General features: G+C 39.3%; 1 protein-coding gene across 1 annotated transcript; it reads left to right on the top strand.

The window, feature by feature from the left end:
- Window positions 1-12,089: 12,089 nt before the first annotated feature.
- Window positions 12,090-12,884, top strand: LOC123761191 (zinc finger protein 70-like). Its single transcript, XM_045747136.1, has one exon. The coding sequence runs from the start codon at window positions 12,090-12,092 to the stop codon at window positions 12,882-12,884; it is 795 nt and encodes a 264-aa protein (XP_045603092.1).
- Window positions 12,885-13,097: the final 213 nt, after the last annotated feature.

Raw genomic sequence — 13,097 nt, 5'->3', positions numbered from 1 at the left:
AGTTAATACATTGTTTACATCATGTGCTGCAAAATATCTGGAATTTAGATCATTAAAGTGATTATTGTCATAGATAGTGGATAAGAGGTTAAGTTCAGGGTCTATACTTGACTGCATAAAAAAAGCTGATTGTAGAATCAGAAATAAGAAGAAAAAAGCTATAAAATAGGGAAAAATATATACACAATACTGTACAAAACAAACACAAAAGGGGCTTACAGGGGTACAATGGAGTAAGGGAGTATGGCTAGGCTAGGCAATTAATGAGATTAAAGAAAAAACATGTAAACATGGACTATACAAAACACAAGATATGGAAATACAAAACAAAAAATATAAGCAAGACTAAGCAATACAAAAAAAAAAAAAAAAAAAAAAAAAAAAACAAATTGAGCAAAAATGAGGTAGATTGCTTACGAGTACTCACAGGTACACTGTAAGTAACAATTTGCAATTTGAGATGCAGGCAAAGCCAGGGGTACAATGGAGAAAGGGAGCATGGCAAGGCTAGGCAACCTAGGTAATAAATGAAATCAAAGAAATGTTGAATAATAAACATAGGCAAATTTAGGCTAATGATTAATAACTATAGATAGTTCAGTAATGACTGTATAATTAAAAAGACCTGAAGAACTACTTAATAACTCAATTAAATAATTTCGGTAAATGACTAGGTAAGAGTAAGTTAAAAATTAAGTCAGAAAATGAACCAAGGAGACTTAGGATACCTAGCCCCACTAGTTGACAGGGGGTTAATTAAGTTAATTCATTGGGAGTGATAAGGTGAGACAAACCTTGCAGTCCTTGAGTCTCTGGTGGTGTTGCGCAAAGAAAGCCAAACCTTCGGTTAACGTTACGTTCCCTAACAGATTCTCCTGTAACATTTGCAAGGGTCCACGAACTTTATGGCCAAAGACTAACTCAAAAGGAGAACAACCCAGTGAACTTTGTAATCCCTCTCTAGCCGCAAACAAAACATACGGTAAATTCTCATCCCAGAAGGTGAGGGAACTCTCGCACGATGTCTTCAACATCTGCTTCAGAGTTAGATGGAAACATTCAATTACCCCCTGACTCTGTGGATGGTATGGGCTGGAAACCTTATGAGTTATTCCACAGTCCTTACAAAATTGCTCAAAAATATCAGACTTAAAGTTAGTACCATTGTCAGTTTGCACGACCCGAGGCAGTCCAAAAGTGGAAAAAAATTGCAACATACGAGCAACAACAGTTTTTGCTTGGATGTTCCTTACAGCAAAAGCCTCTGGGTAACGAGTAGTGATACACATCATCGTGATTAGGTAAATATTACCAGACTTAGTTCTAGGTAATGGACCAACACAGTCCATTACCACATGAGAAAATGGTTCCTCTGGCACAACAATAGGCCTTAAAGGAGCATTAGGTGGAGTCTGGTTTGGTTTCCCAACCAGTTGACAAACAATACACGCATTACAAAATTTTGCCACATCGCTTTTCAGCTTGGGCCAGAAAAAATACTTTAAAATTTTGTGATACGTAATATTAATACCTTGATGTCCCCCCATAGGATCATCATGAGCAGCTGCCAAAACTCTTTCTCAATAGCAGGTTGGCAACATAACCTGGTGGACTACCTCCCACTCATTTGACAAGGGAGCACTCTGTGGTCTCCATTTTCTCATCAAAATCCGATGATTGTAGTAGTACCCAGTTGCTGCGTCTACAATTTCCTCCATAGAGACGGCTGTCTCATGACAATCTGCAAGAGTGGGGTCAGCTTTCTGAAACTCACTCAAGGAGGCATCTAGGCCTTGGTCAGATGCCATTGGCCGAGGCTCAACAGTGTTCTCCTCCACCTCCCCACTACTCTCGGTAGATGGCGGTGGCAGGCTCTCCACAATGTCCTCGGCCACGTCATCGAGTCGGGCCATGAATGTGTCCGCGAGGTCCACTTGGTTTTCACCACACGGAAAGTTCCTCGTGTCCTCGGGATTTACCACCTTGGCAAGCACAGGGCTGCCCTTACATTTAAGTCCCATAGACCTGGTCACTGTGCACACAGGGTGCACAACATTATCCTCTGCGACGGGTGGATCCAGGCAAACCTCAGGGGTAGGCAACATAATAGGCAGTCTGGAGTCCCCTACCTTATCCCCTGCTAAATCATTACCAACTATTACATCAACATTAGGGAAAGGTAGGTATGAAGTGACTCCAACTGTACAAACACCCTTGTGGAAATCAGATTCCAGGGCAACCTTATGGAGGGGTACTGCTCGAGTATCACTGGGGACACCCTCGACCAATACCACCTCTCCAGTGTCGAGAGTGTTGGCACCTTGCAACGGACTCTCTAAAATTAAAGTCTGGATGGCACCGGTGTCTCGGAAGATCACCACGTCCTTTCAGGAAGAACCCTCAGACAAAAGTAGTCTCCCTTTTGATAAGAATGGGGTAAGCAAGTCCAACCACTGTGGGTTGGAGGTCTTACTCCCTATCCCTTCCGAAGGCCTCAAGCCCTGTGTCACAACTAGAGCATTGGGTCTTTTTTCCGGGTACAGTTGCCAACAACGGCTAATAGTGTGGCTTGGACGTTTACAGTGACCACAAAAACGTCTGGGAAAAGAGACATTACTAACAGAATTACCCTTCGGTTCACCCTTAGGTGCCGTGGGGCTAGACACTTTAACAGGGTTAGTTATGTCTGAAACAGAAGGTGCATTAGGTAAAGGGTTAGAATGAGCTGATCTGGACTGGCTGTGGGTATAAGTTTTGCTACTCTGTGGGGTATAATTATTTTTATTCGGCCTTTTGCCCGCCAATTGGTAGTTTTCTGCCAACTTGGCCAAATCCCCTATTTTAGAATTTACCTCTACCCTTCCCCTTATATACTGAGCTACAATGTCTGGCATACTATCTATAAACTGTTCTATTAACATAGTATTCTTGAGTGCCTCGTATGTTTCGGCTTTAGCCGAGCGAATCCATTTATCAAACAATCTAATTTGATCATTAGCAAATTCAGTGAGCGGTTGGTTGTGAGTAGGCCTAAGGTTGCGATACGCTTGGCGGTGAGCTTCAGGCATAATTTCATATGCCTGCAAAATACATTCCCTGACTTTATCATATTCAAAACACTCGTCGTCAGGCATGTTTATAAAAATATCTTGTGCTTTACCTCTAAGTCTTCCCTGTAGGATTTTCACCCACTCTTCCTTTGGCCAGTTCATGGACATGGCCAATCTCTGAAAATGGTTGAAAAACCTTTCAGGGTCCGACTCGGAAAATTCAGGCAAATTATGCTTTTTCTCATAATGCCTGGGGTTTGAATCCCCGGCCGGTGGAGGTCCAGTGGCATATTCGCTCTAATTCTAGCCTCGGTTTTGAGTCTTTGCTCCTCTAATTTTATTTTTGCTAACTCTAGAGCTAATTCTCTATCCCTATGAGCTGCACTTTCTGCTTGGCTAGGCTGGCATAAAGGTGTATCACTTGCCAATAGTTCTTCATCAATACAATGTTGTAATATTTCATTCACCAAAGTCCACTTTTTATCTGCGTCATTTAATTCTAGGTCAAATTCCTTGCCTAACAATACTAAATTAGACTTGGTAAGTTTCTTTATCTCTACCACTGAAGGCTCCCTTGCCAGTCTCTGCATTTCAGATGACATCACTAATAATTTTAGCTCCCAGCCAAAGAAAAAATTAAAAAATAAAAATTGGAAAAAAAACAAAAATTTGCACGGCCCCTAACACAAGGCCACACTAACCTTAATCGTGATGGGATCCAGCTGGGTGTCCAGTCAGTGCAAGAATGTACTTTGTTAGATGAGCTGGACCCTTGGCTAGCACACAACCGTTCTGCGGAAACAAAAAATTTTAGTTTTGGCACTAAAGAATCTAATTTTTTCAATTTACTGTTCCTCCCGGACTGGCCAACCACTTGTTATAAAAAAAATGTGGGCTTGCTATGGGGAACTAGTGCTATTCAGGGGTAAGGTCAGTCAGAATAAAGATGTATCTATTTGGGAAGATCAGTAAGGCCCGGCCCCTATGGAAACAAGAAGTAGTGCTGACTACTTGGCTACACAACCAGGTCAGTCTAGGGAATGATCAAGATCTTCTACACAGGAAGAACGATACTCTTATAATTCATGTACTTATTTATTAACCCCTTAACAGCCCCCCTTATACATTCACACCAATAACAATAATAATAATAACTTTACCACACTACCTTACGTTAAAAGCCTTGGTCCACATAAGCAGGATACAAGGTTTTACACTGAACACAAGCTAGGGTAAAGCTCTACTATTGAATAACTTGAAGTTAGAGTCAGCTTAGGGTAGCTGTTAGTCCATATGTGATCCAAGGTTCAGATTCAGATGTTTATTCAGGTAAGGTATATACATACAAGTGATGTTACATTAATGGATTGATATATAGATAGAGCTAGTACATACAATGCCTAAAGCCACTATTACGCAATGCGTTTCGGGCAAGAAAAACATTAATATCTAGAACTTAATACTAATTGAGCATAAAGAATAAAAAGTGTTGAGAACAAATACAAATAAAGATAAAAAAAAGGGGGAACATGACTGAAAAAGCAGCACAAATACAATAGGTTGACAAACAGTGTTGATTTTAAAAACAATTTTATAACTGCTGCTGATAATGTCAACTGGGAGTCCGAGTTAGGTAACATAGGGGACATCAACCTAGCAGTGCAATCTTTTCTACAAACAACTCTTAGCCTTTATGACACCCACTGTCCTAGGCTTACAAAACAAGTCACAAGCAAAAGGCTTAACAATCCTTGGCTTACAAAGGGAATACTGAAATCCATTAACAAAAAACACGACCTTGAGAAGAAGTATAGGTTAGGAATTGTCTCCAAAGAATTCTCAAAGAATTACTCATTATTGCTAACTAAGATAATTAGACGAGCCAAAACTAATTACTACGAAGATAAATTTACTCAAATAAAGAGCAACATTAAACAAACTTGGAGCACAATTTCACAAATATTGGGATCAAAGAAATCTTTAAATAACAAACCGACTCTCCTGTCTAATAACGATGGTCAGCTTTCAGCCTCTGATTCTGCTATTGAGTTCAATAGGTTCTTCTCTTCCATTGGTTCATCCCTTGCAAATGATATTCCATCTTCCAGTACTGACATTAAGGACTATCTTACAGGTAACTATCCACAGTCTCTGTACCTAAAGCCTATTAACTCCACTGACGTCAATGAGATAATCCTTTCCCTTAAAACCAAGTCTGGTGCCCTTGAGGAGATACCAACTTTAATTTACAAAAAAGCCTCCAGATCTTTAGCCCCTGCTATTGCTTTGCTCTTCAACAAGTCACTTGAACTCCAAACCTTTCCAGATATTCTAAAAAAAGCGAGAGTAACGCCTGTCCACAAATGTGGTGACCCCACAGATGTTAACAACTACAGACCTATATCAATCCTGCCAAACTTGTCAAAAATTTTTGAAAAACTTATATACAAGCAGCTTTACTCATATCTAGCCAAACTCAATATACTTAGCCCTTGCCAATATGGCTTCAGACCCAAAAAAAGCACTAACGATGCACTTATTAGTATGCTTAACTCGATTCATACAGCTCTTGATAAAAAGGAGCTCCCTGTTGGGTTATTTGTGGACCTGCGTAAAGCTTTTGATACTGTCAACCACCATAACCTTCTTCTTAAATTACATCATTATGGAGTCAGAGGACACTCCCTACAATACCTCGAGTCCTACCTTACTGACAGGCTCCAATATGTTTCTGTGAATAATACAATTTCTCCCACCCTACCCATCAACATTGGTGTTCCTCAGGGCAGCATACTTGGCCCTCTCCTCTTTCTCATCTACATTAATGACCTTCCAAATGCCTCCCAACACCTCAAACCAATTCTATTTGCTGACGACACAACCTTCATTTACTCCAGTCCTGACCCTCTTGCTCTAAATGCCACAGTAAATACTGAGCTAAATAAAGTCCATCTTTGGCTAACTGCCAACAAACTCACCCTTAACATTGACAAAACCTTCTATATTCTGTTTGGCAATAAATCCTCTAGTCTTATTAATCTCAAAATAAACAATACCCAAATTTGTAACAAATTAGATGGCAAATTCCTTGGCATTCACATTGACCACAAGCTGAATTTCCAGGGACACATTCTAAATATATCAAAAAAAGTTTCAAAAACTGTGGGCATTCTTTCTAAGATCAGATATTATGTACCACGCCCTGCTCTGGTGACACTCTATTACTCCCTTATCTATCCTTATCTCAACTATGGTATTTGTGCTTGGGGTTCTACTACCCAAAATCACTTACGTCCTCTAATTACCCAACACAAAGCCGCTATTAGAACAATATCCAACTCTGGCCCCAGACATCACTCGGTACCCCTACTCAAATCTCTTAATATGTTATATATTAAGTCACTGCACATTCTCTCATGTGTATTATACATATATAAAACGCTAAACTATAATGCCAATCCTGATCTTAAAAGCTTCATAGAAGGTTGTAACAGAACCCATGAGCACCACACCAGAAATAAATACAGTTTTGATATTCCTAGAGTACGTCTTAATCAAACTAGAAATGCTCTGCAAATCAAGGGGCCCAGAATGTGGAATGACCTTCCCAACCATGTTAAAGACTGTACCTCTCTCAACCAGTTTAAGATAAAAACTAAACACTACCTAATAAATTCCCTGTAATCTACCTCACTCCTCTATTGTCAACCCATGTCTGTTATTTTCTTTTTTTTTTAATCAACACTGTTTGTCAATCTATTGTATTTGTGCTGCTTTTTCAGTCATGTTCCCCCTTTTTTTTATCTTTATTTGTATTTGTTCTCAACATCTTTTATTCTTTATGCTCAATTAGTATTAAGTTCTAGATATTAATGTTTTTCTTGCCCGAAACGCATTGCGTAATAGTGGCTTTAGGCATTGTATGTACTAGCTCTATCTATATATCAATCCATTAATGTAACATCACTTGTATGTATATACCTTACCTGAATAAACATCTGAATCTGAATCTGAATCTGATTAAAAAAAAAGAAAATAACGGACATGGGTTGACAATAGAGGAGTGAGGTAGGTTACAGGGAATTTATTAGGTAGTGTTTAGTTTTTATCTTAAACTGGTTGAGAGAGGTACTGTCTTTAACATGGTTGGGAAGGTCATTCCACATTCTGGGCCCCTTGATTTGTAGAGCATTTCTGGTTTGATTAAGTCGTACTCTAGGAATATCAAAACTGTATTTATTTCTGGTGTGATGCTCATGGGTTCTGTTACAACCTTCTATGAAGCTTTTGAGATCAGGATTGGCATTACAATTTAGCGTTTTGTATATGTATAGTACACATGAGAGAATGTGCAGTGACTTAATGTCTAACATATTCAGGGATTTGAATAGGGGTACCGAGTGATGTCTGGGGCCAGAATTGGATATTGTCCTAATAGCAGCTTTGTGTTGAGTAATTAGAGGACGTAAATGATTTTGGGTAGTAGAGCCCCAAGCACAAATACCATAGTTGAGATATGGATAGATAAGGGAGTAATAGAGAGTCACCAGGGCAGGGCGTGGTACATAATATCTGATCTTAGAAAGAATGCCCACAGTTTTTGAAACTTTTTTAGATATGTTTAGAATGTGTCCCTGGAAATTCAGCTTGTGGTCAATGAGAATGCCAAGGAATTTGCCATCTAATTTGTTACAAATTTGGGTATTGTTTATTTTGAGATTTATTTGATTAGAGGATTTATTGCCAAACAGAATATAGAAAGTTTTGTCAATGTTAAGGGTGAGTTTGTTGGCAGTTAGCCACAGATGGACTTTATTTAGCTCAGTATTTACTGTGGCATTTAGAGCAAGGGGATCAGGACTGGAGTAAATGAAGGTTGTGTCGTCAGCAAATAGGATTGGTTTGAGGTGTTGGGAGGCATTTGGAAGGTCATTAATGTAGATGAGAAAGAGGAGAGGGCCAAGTATGCTGCCCTGGGGAACACCAATGTTGATGGGTAGGGTGGGAGAAATTGTATTATTCACAGAAACACATTGGAGCCTGTCAGTAAGGTAGGATTTGAGGTATTGTAGGGAGTGTCCTCTGACACCATAATGATGTAATTTAAGAAGAAGGTTTTGGTGGTTGACAGTATCGAAAGCTTTACGCAGGTCCACAAATAACCCAACAGGGAACTCATTTTTATCAAGAGCTGTATGAATCGAGTTAAGCATACTAATAAGTGCATCGTTAGTGCCTTTCTTGGGCCTGAAGCCATATTGGCAAGGGCTAAGTATATTGAGTTTGGCCAGATATGAGTAAAGCTGCTTATAGATTAGTTTTTCAAAATTTTTTGACAAGTTTGGCAGGATTGATATAGGTCTGTAGTTGTTAACATCTGTGAGATCACCACATTTGTGGACAGGCGTTACTCTCGCTTTTTTTAGAATATCTGGAAAGGTTTGGAGTTCAAGTGACTTGTTGAAGAGCAAAGCAATAGCAGGGGCTAAAGATCTGGAGGCTTTTTTGTAGATTAAAGTTGGTATCTCCTCAAGGGCACCAGACTTGGTTTTAAGGGAAAGGATTATCTCATTGACGTCAATGGAATTAATAGGCTTTAGGTACAGAGACTGGGGATAGTTCCCTGTCAGATAGTCCTTAATGTCAGTACTGGAAGATGGTATATCATTAGCAAGGGATGAACCAATGGAAGAGAAGAACCTATTGAACTCAATAGCAGAATCAGAGGCTGAAAGCTGACCATCGTTATTAGACAGGAGAGTCGGTTTGTTATTTAAAGACTTCTTTGATCCCAATATTTGTGAAATTGTTCTCCATGTTTGTTTAATGTTGCTCTTTATTTGGGTAAATTTATCTTCGTAGTACTTAGTTTTGGCTCGTCTAATTATCTTAGATAGCAATAATGAGTAATTCTTTGAGAATTTTTTGGAGACAATCCCTAACCTATACTTTTTCTCAAGGTCATGTTTTTTATTAATAGATTTAAGTATTCCCTTTGTAAGCCAGGGATTGTTAAGCCTTTTGGTTGTGACTTGTTTTGTAAGCATAGGACAGTGGGTATTATAAAGGCTAAGAGTTGTTAGTAGAAAAGATTGCACTGCTAGGTTGATGTCCCCTATGTTACCTAACTCGGACTCCCAGTTGACATTATCAGCAGCAGTTATAAAATTGTTTATAGCAGTTTCATTGTGCAGCCTAAAGCTTAACTCCCTTGTTTCTAGAGGTGGTTTGCTAATGTTAGTTAAGAGAAATGTGGGGTAATGGTCTGTAGTGCTATCGGTGATTATACCTGAAGTAAGCGGAGAGGTTATATTTGTCCAGATGTGATCTAGAGTCGTGGCAGTGCTATCAGTGATTCTAGTAGGTCTAGTGATTAAGGGTATGAGGAAGCAGGAATTCATACAGTTGAGGAAGCTAACAGCAGTAGGGTGTTCTGGCTCGCAGAGGTCAATATTAAAGTCCCCTGCGATAATTAGGTGGTTTTTGTTCAGTCTGTTATCAAGTATTAGATTTCTAAGGTTTGAGTTGAATTCGGACACATCAGTGTTAGGAATTCTATAAACTGCACCCACAGACAGGATAGACTCGGCACCCTTGACTCTGAAGCTGGCGAAGATATACTCCCCATAGCAGTCTCTAGTTCTAATTTATTTTAAGCATGTTAGTTCTTGGTGGTAGTAAAGAGCAGTGCCACCACCTCTCTGAAGTTGACGACAGTTGTGGATTGCTGAGTAGTATAGGCATGTTAAAGAGTTGAGTAGTATCATCTTTCAACCATGTTTCAGTAAGTATAATAAAAGAGAAATTGTTGTCAATAGCTTCAATCAAGGCACTAACATCATCGAAGTGTTTGCCTAGGGATCTAACGTTCAAATTGATTACAGAGATATTGTGACTATGAGTTAATACATTGTTTACATCATGTGCTGCAAAATATCTGCAATTTAGATCATTAAAGTGATTATTGTCATAGATAGTGGATAAGAGGTTAAGTTCTGGGTCTATACTTGACTGCATAAAAAAAAGCTGATTGCCGGAAAAACAAGAAAAACAAAAAGAAATAAAAGTACGCAATACTGTACCAAACAAGTGGCCAAAGTAGTGGCTGATGTTTGAGTGACTCGGGTAGGTTTGGTTATTGTGGGGATTAGCATACAGGAGTTCATGCTTTTGACGAAATAGTCAACTTGAGGGCAATTTTGTTGACCCAGGTCGATATTGAAATCTCCTTCCAGAATGATGTGGTTTTTGTTGAGATTGTTGTTTATAATAAGATTCCTTAGGTTATCTGAGAACGAAGCTATGTTAGTATTGGGAAATCTATAGATGGCTCCAATAGTCAAGGAGGATTTAAGGGATTTAATTGTAAACTGAACAAAAGTATATTCACAGTAGTCATCTCTATCACTAATGACACTGTTGTAGATAAATGTATCTCGGTAATATATAGCTGTGCCGCCACCTTTTTTATTAGGCCTACAGTTGTGAATGGCTTTATAACCAGCTAAATTGTAGAGTTGGGTTATGTTCCCAATCCGAACATCTTTACCATTGTGATCTTTGCTGTTTTCTTATATGTGCTATCAATCTGCTGTATGGTGTCTATTAATCTTGTTTAAATTACCAATCAAGTTGTTAATGTAATCAATCAGAGCTTTAATATACCAATGTGCTCTAATATACTTACTAATCTCTCTCATCTCATTTTTTCTTGCAATGTATCTGTTATCATTTTATTAATTCTGCTAGAATTTACCTACTTAATAAACACTTTGGCGCATTCCTGCAGACCGTCGTTGTCACCAATATTATTAATCACACCGCACGCGTGCCCCTCTCGGGAGTCACGAGAAAAAATATTTGTATAAAATCCATTTATTATCCGATCAACTTGGGAATAGTTTACAAATGTTTGCCATGAAATTTACGTTTTCTCTAATAGCCGAACAGCTTATTAAAGAGGACGGCGTGGCAGTGAATCATCGTGGTAAAACAATTGTATTATTGACACGACGAGTATAATCGACGTAGTTTTTATATATGTTGCCGGTCGAACGCATCCTTATGTGACCTTTAATACTTATGTTCTTATAGAACATTCTATTGCGAGCACATTGGTACAAAAATGAAATACATACATCGACAAATAATGTCAGGACAGTGAATTGAATATACACTTTTCAAAGCGAGTTTCGCTGATATGCCGCCGCGGGTAACACTTCGGCCACTTCCCACACTGTTTTGGGTGGGCTACGACATTGAATCTATATTTATATGCATATGTCCGTGTAGAGAATTTTATTTCGATTCCAATGATACCACAATTAGCGATGTAGGACAACTGTAGGCTTCGCAACCATTAAGAGAGTGGAAACATTTTGTTGCTGTTTGGCGCTCTCGGCTAGTGATCTGAATAGTTTTTTATTTGGTGTTGATAATCCTTATGCTTTGGCGGAATTTTATAGATATGTTCTTATAGACAATTTTATTGCGAACACAGTGATACCAAATTTAAATACGTGCGCCTTCAATTATTGTCAGGACAGTCAAAAGAGTGTACACTTTTTCGGTCTTACCGTGTAGGCGCGCGAAGCGCCGAAAGCATCTAGGGTATGATTTTTTTTTGAACGCTGAGAGCGCGAAAGTGTTAAATTAATTAAATTAAAATTATCTGTTAGATTAAGGATCTGCCCGAAACGCTGTGCGTACTAGTGACTTTACAAGATTGTAAATACTATGCTATGTAAACAGCAGCGAACACAAACCAGCGCCTGTACGAACGAAAGGGTTTGTATGTACAAACTTCTCAGTGAACGAAGATGTTTCTAGTGAAGTATCCGAAACTGCAGTAGACGATTTGACCAGTCCTCCACACCACTGCTTCTACTGAGAAGAAGGGTAGTAAACACCATCCTCCCACTGATATATCTGTACCTGTAAGTCACATATAATAAAGTCTTATAGTACGTGCTGCAGGTCGGACGGGACTCCTCACCCATCTGGAGACAGTAACTCACACTAACTGCATGCATCATAAAGATGAGGCCACGCCAGTGCCCTGAGTGTGGGAAAACATATAGTAGTTTTGCACATATGAAAAGGCACATGACGGTGCATACTAGTGATAAATGTCACGAGTGCCCAGAGTGTGGGAAAACATTCAGTCGTCTTGAGAGTGTAAAGAGGCACACGCCGGCATGCACGGGTCATACACCTCAGGAGTGCCCAGAGTGTGGGGAAACACTAAGTGACCCGGGTGATATGAGGAGTCACAGGATGGTGCATGTGGGTCATAAACCCCACAGGTGTGCAATGTGTGGGAAAACATTTAGTCAACTTGGAGAAAAGAAGGTTCACATGATGGTGCATTGGGGAGATGAACCTCATGAGTGCTCAGAGTGTGGGAAAACATTTTGTGATATTGATGATGTGAAGATTCACAAGTTGGTGCATAAGGTTATTAAATCTAACGAGTGTCCAGAGTGTGGGAAAAAATTCAGTCAACATGGAAATATGATGATTCACAGCAGGGTGCATACAGGTATTAAACCTCACAAGTGTTCAGAATGTGGGAAAACATTTAGCCAACTCGGAAATATGAAGATTCACAGGATGTTGCATACAGGTATAAAACCTCACAAGTGTCCAGAATGTGGGAAAACATTTAGCCAGCTTGGAAATATGATGACTCACAGGCTGGTGCATATAGGTGATAAACCTCACAGGTGTCCAGAGTGTGGGAAAGCTTTTAGTCATCATTCTACTGTAAAGAGACATATGATGGTTCATGCAGGTGATAAATCTCATGTGTCCAGAGTGCCAGAAAATGTTTAGTCAACTTAAAAGTATGAAGATTCTCAGGACATTGCATATGGGTCCTTAACCTTGAGTGTGCTAAGTATGGGAAAAAATTCTGATAATGCAGGGAAATTGGAATTTCCGTCCTGCAGTCACAGAGTACTAGAATGTCTGTCCTGCCGTCATAGAGTACTGGAATATCTGAAAAAAAAAATGATTAGCACTGTGCATTCAGATAACCTCCAAATG

This window comes from Procambarus clarkii, chromosome 41 (assembly GCF_040958095.1).
Source record: "Procambarus clarkii isolate CNS0578487 chromosome 41, FALCON_Pclarkii_2.0, whole genome shotgun sequence".
Lineage (NCBI taxonomy): Eukaryota > Metazoa > Arthropoda > Malacostraca > Decapoda > Cambaridae > Procambarus > Procambarus clarkii.
Note: the sequence above shows the minus strand (reverse complement) of the source record. Positions and strands in the feature narration are given on the sequence as shown.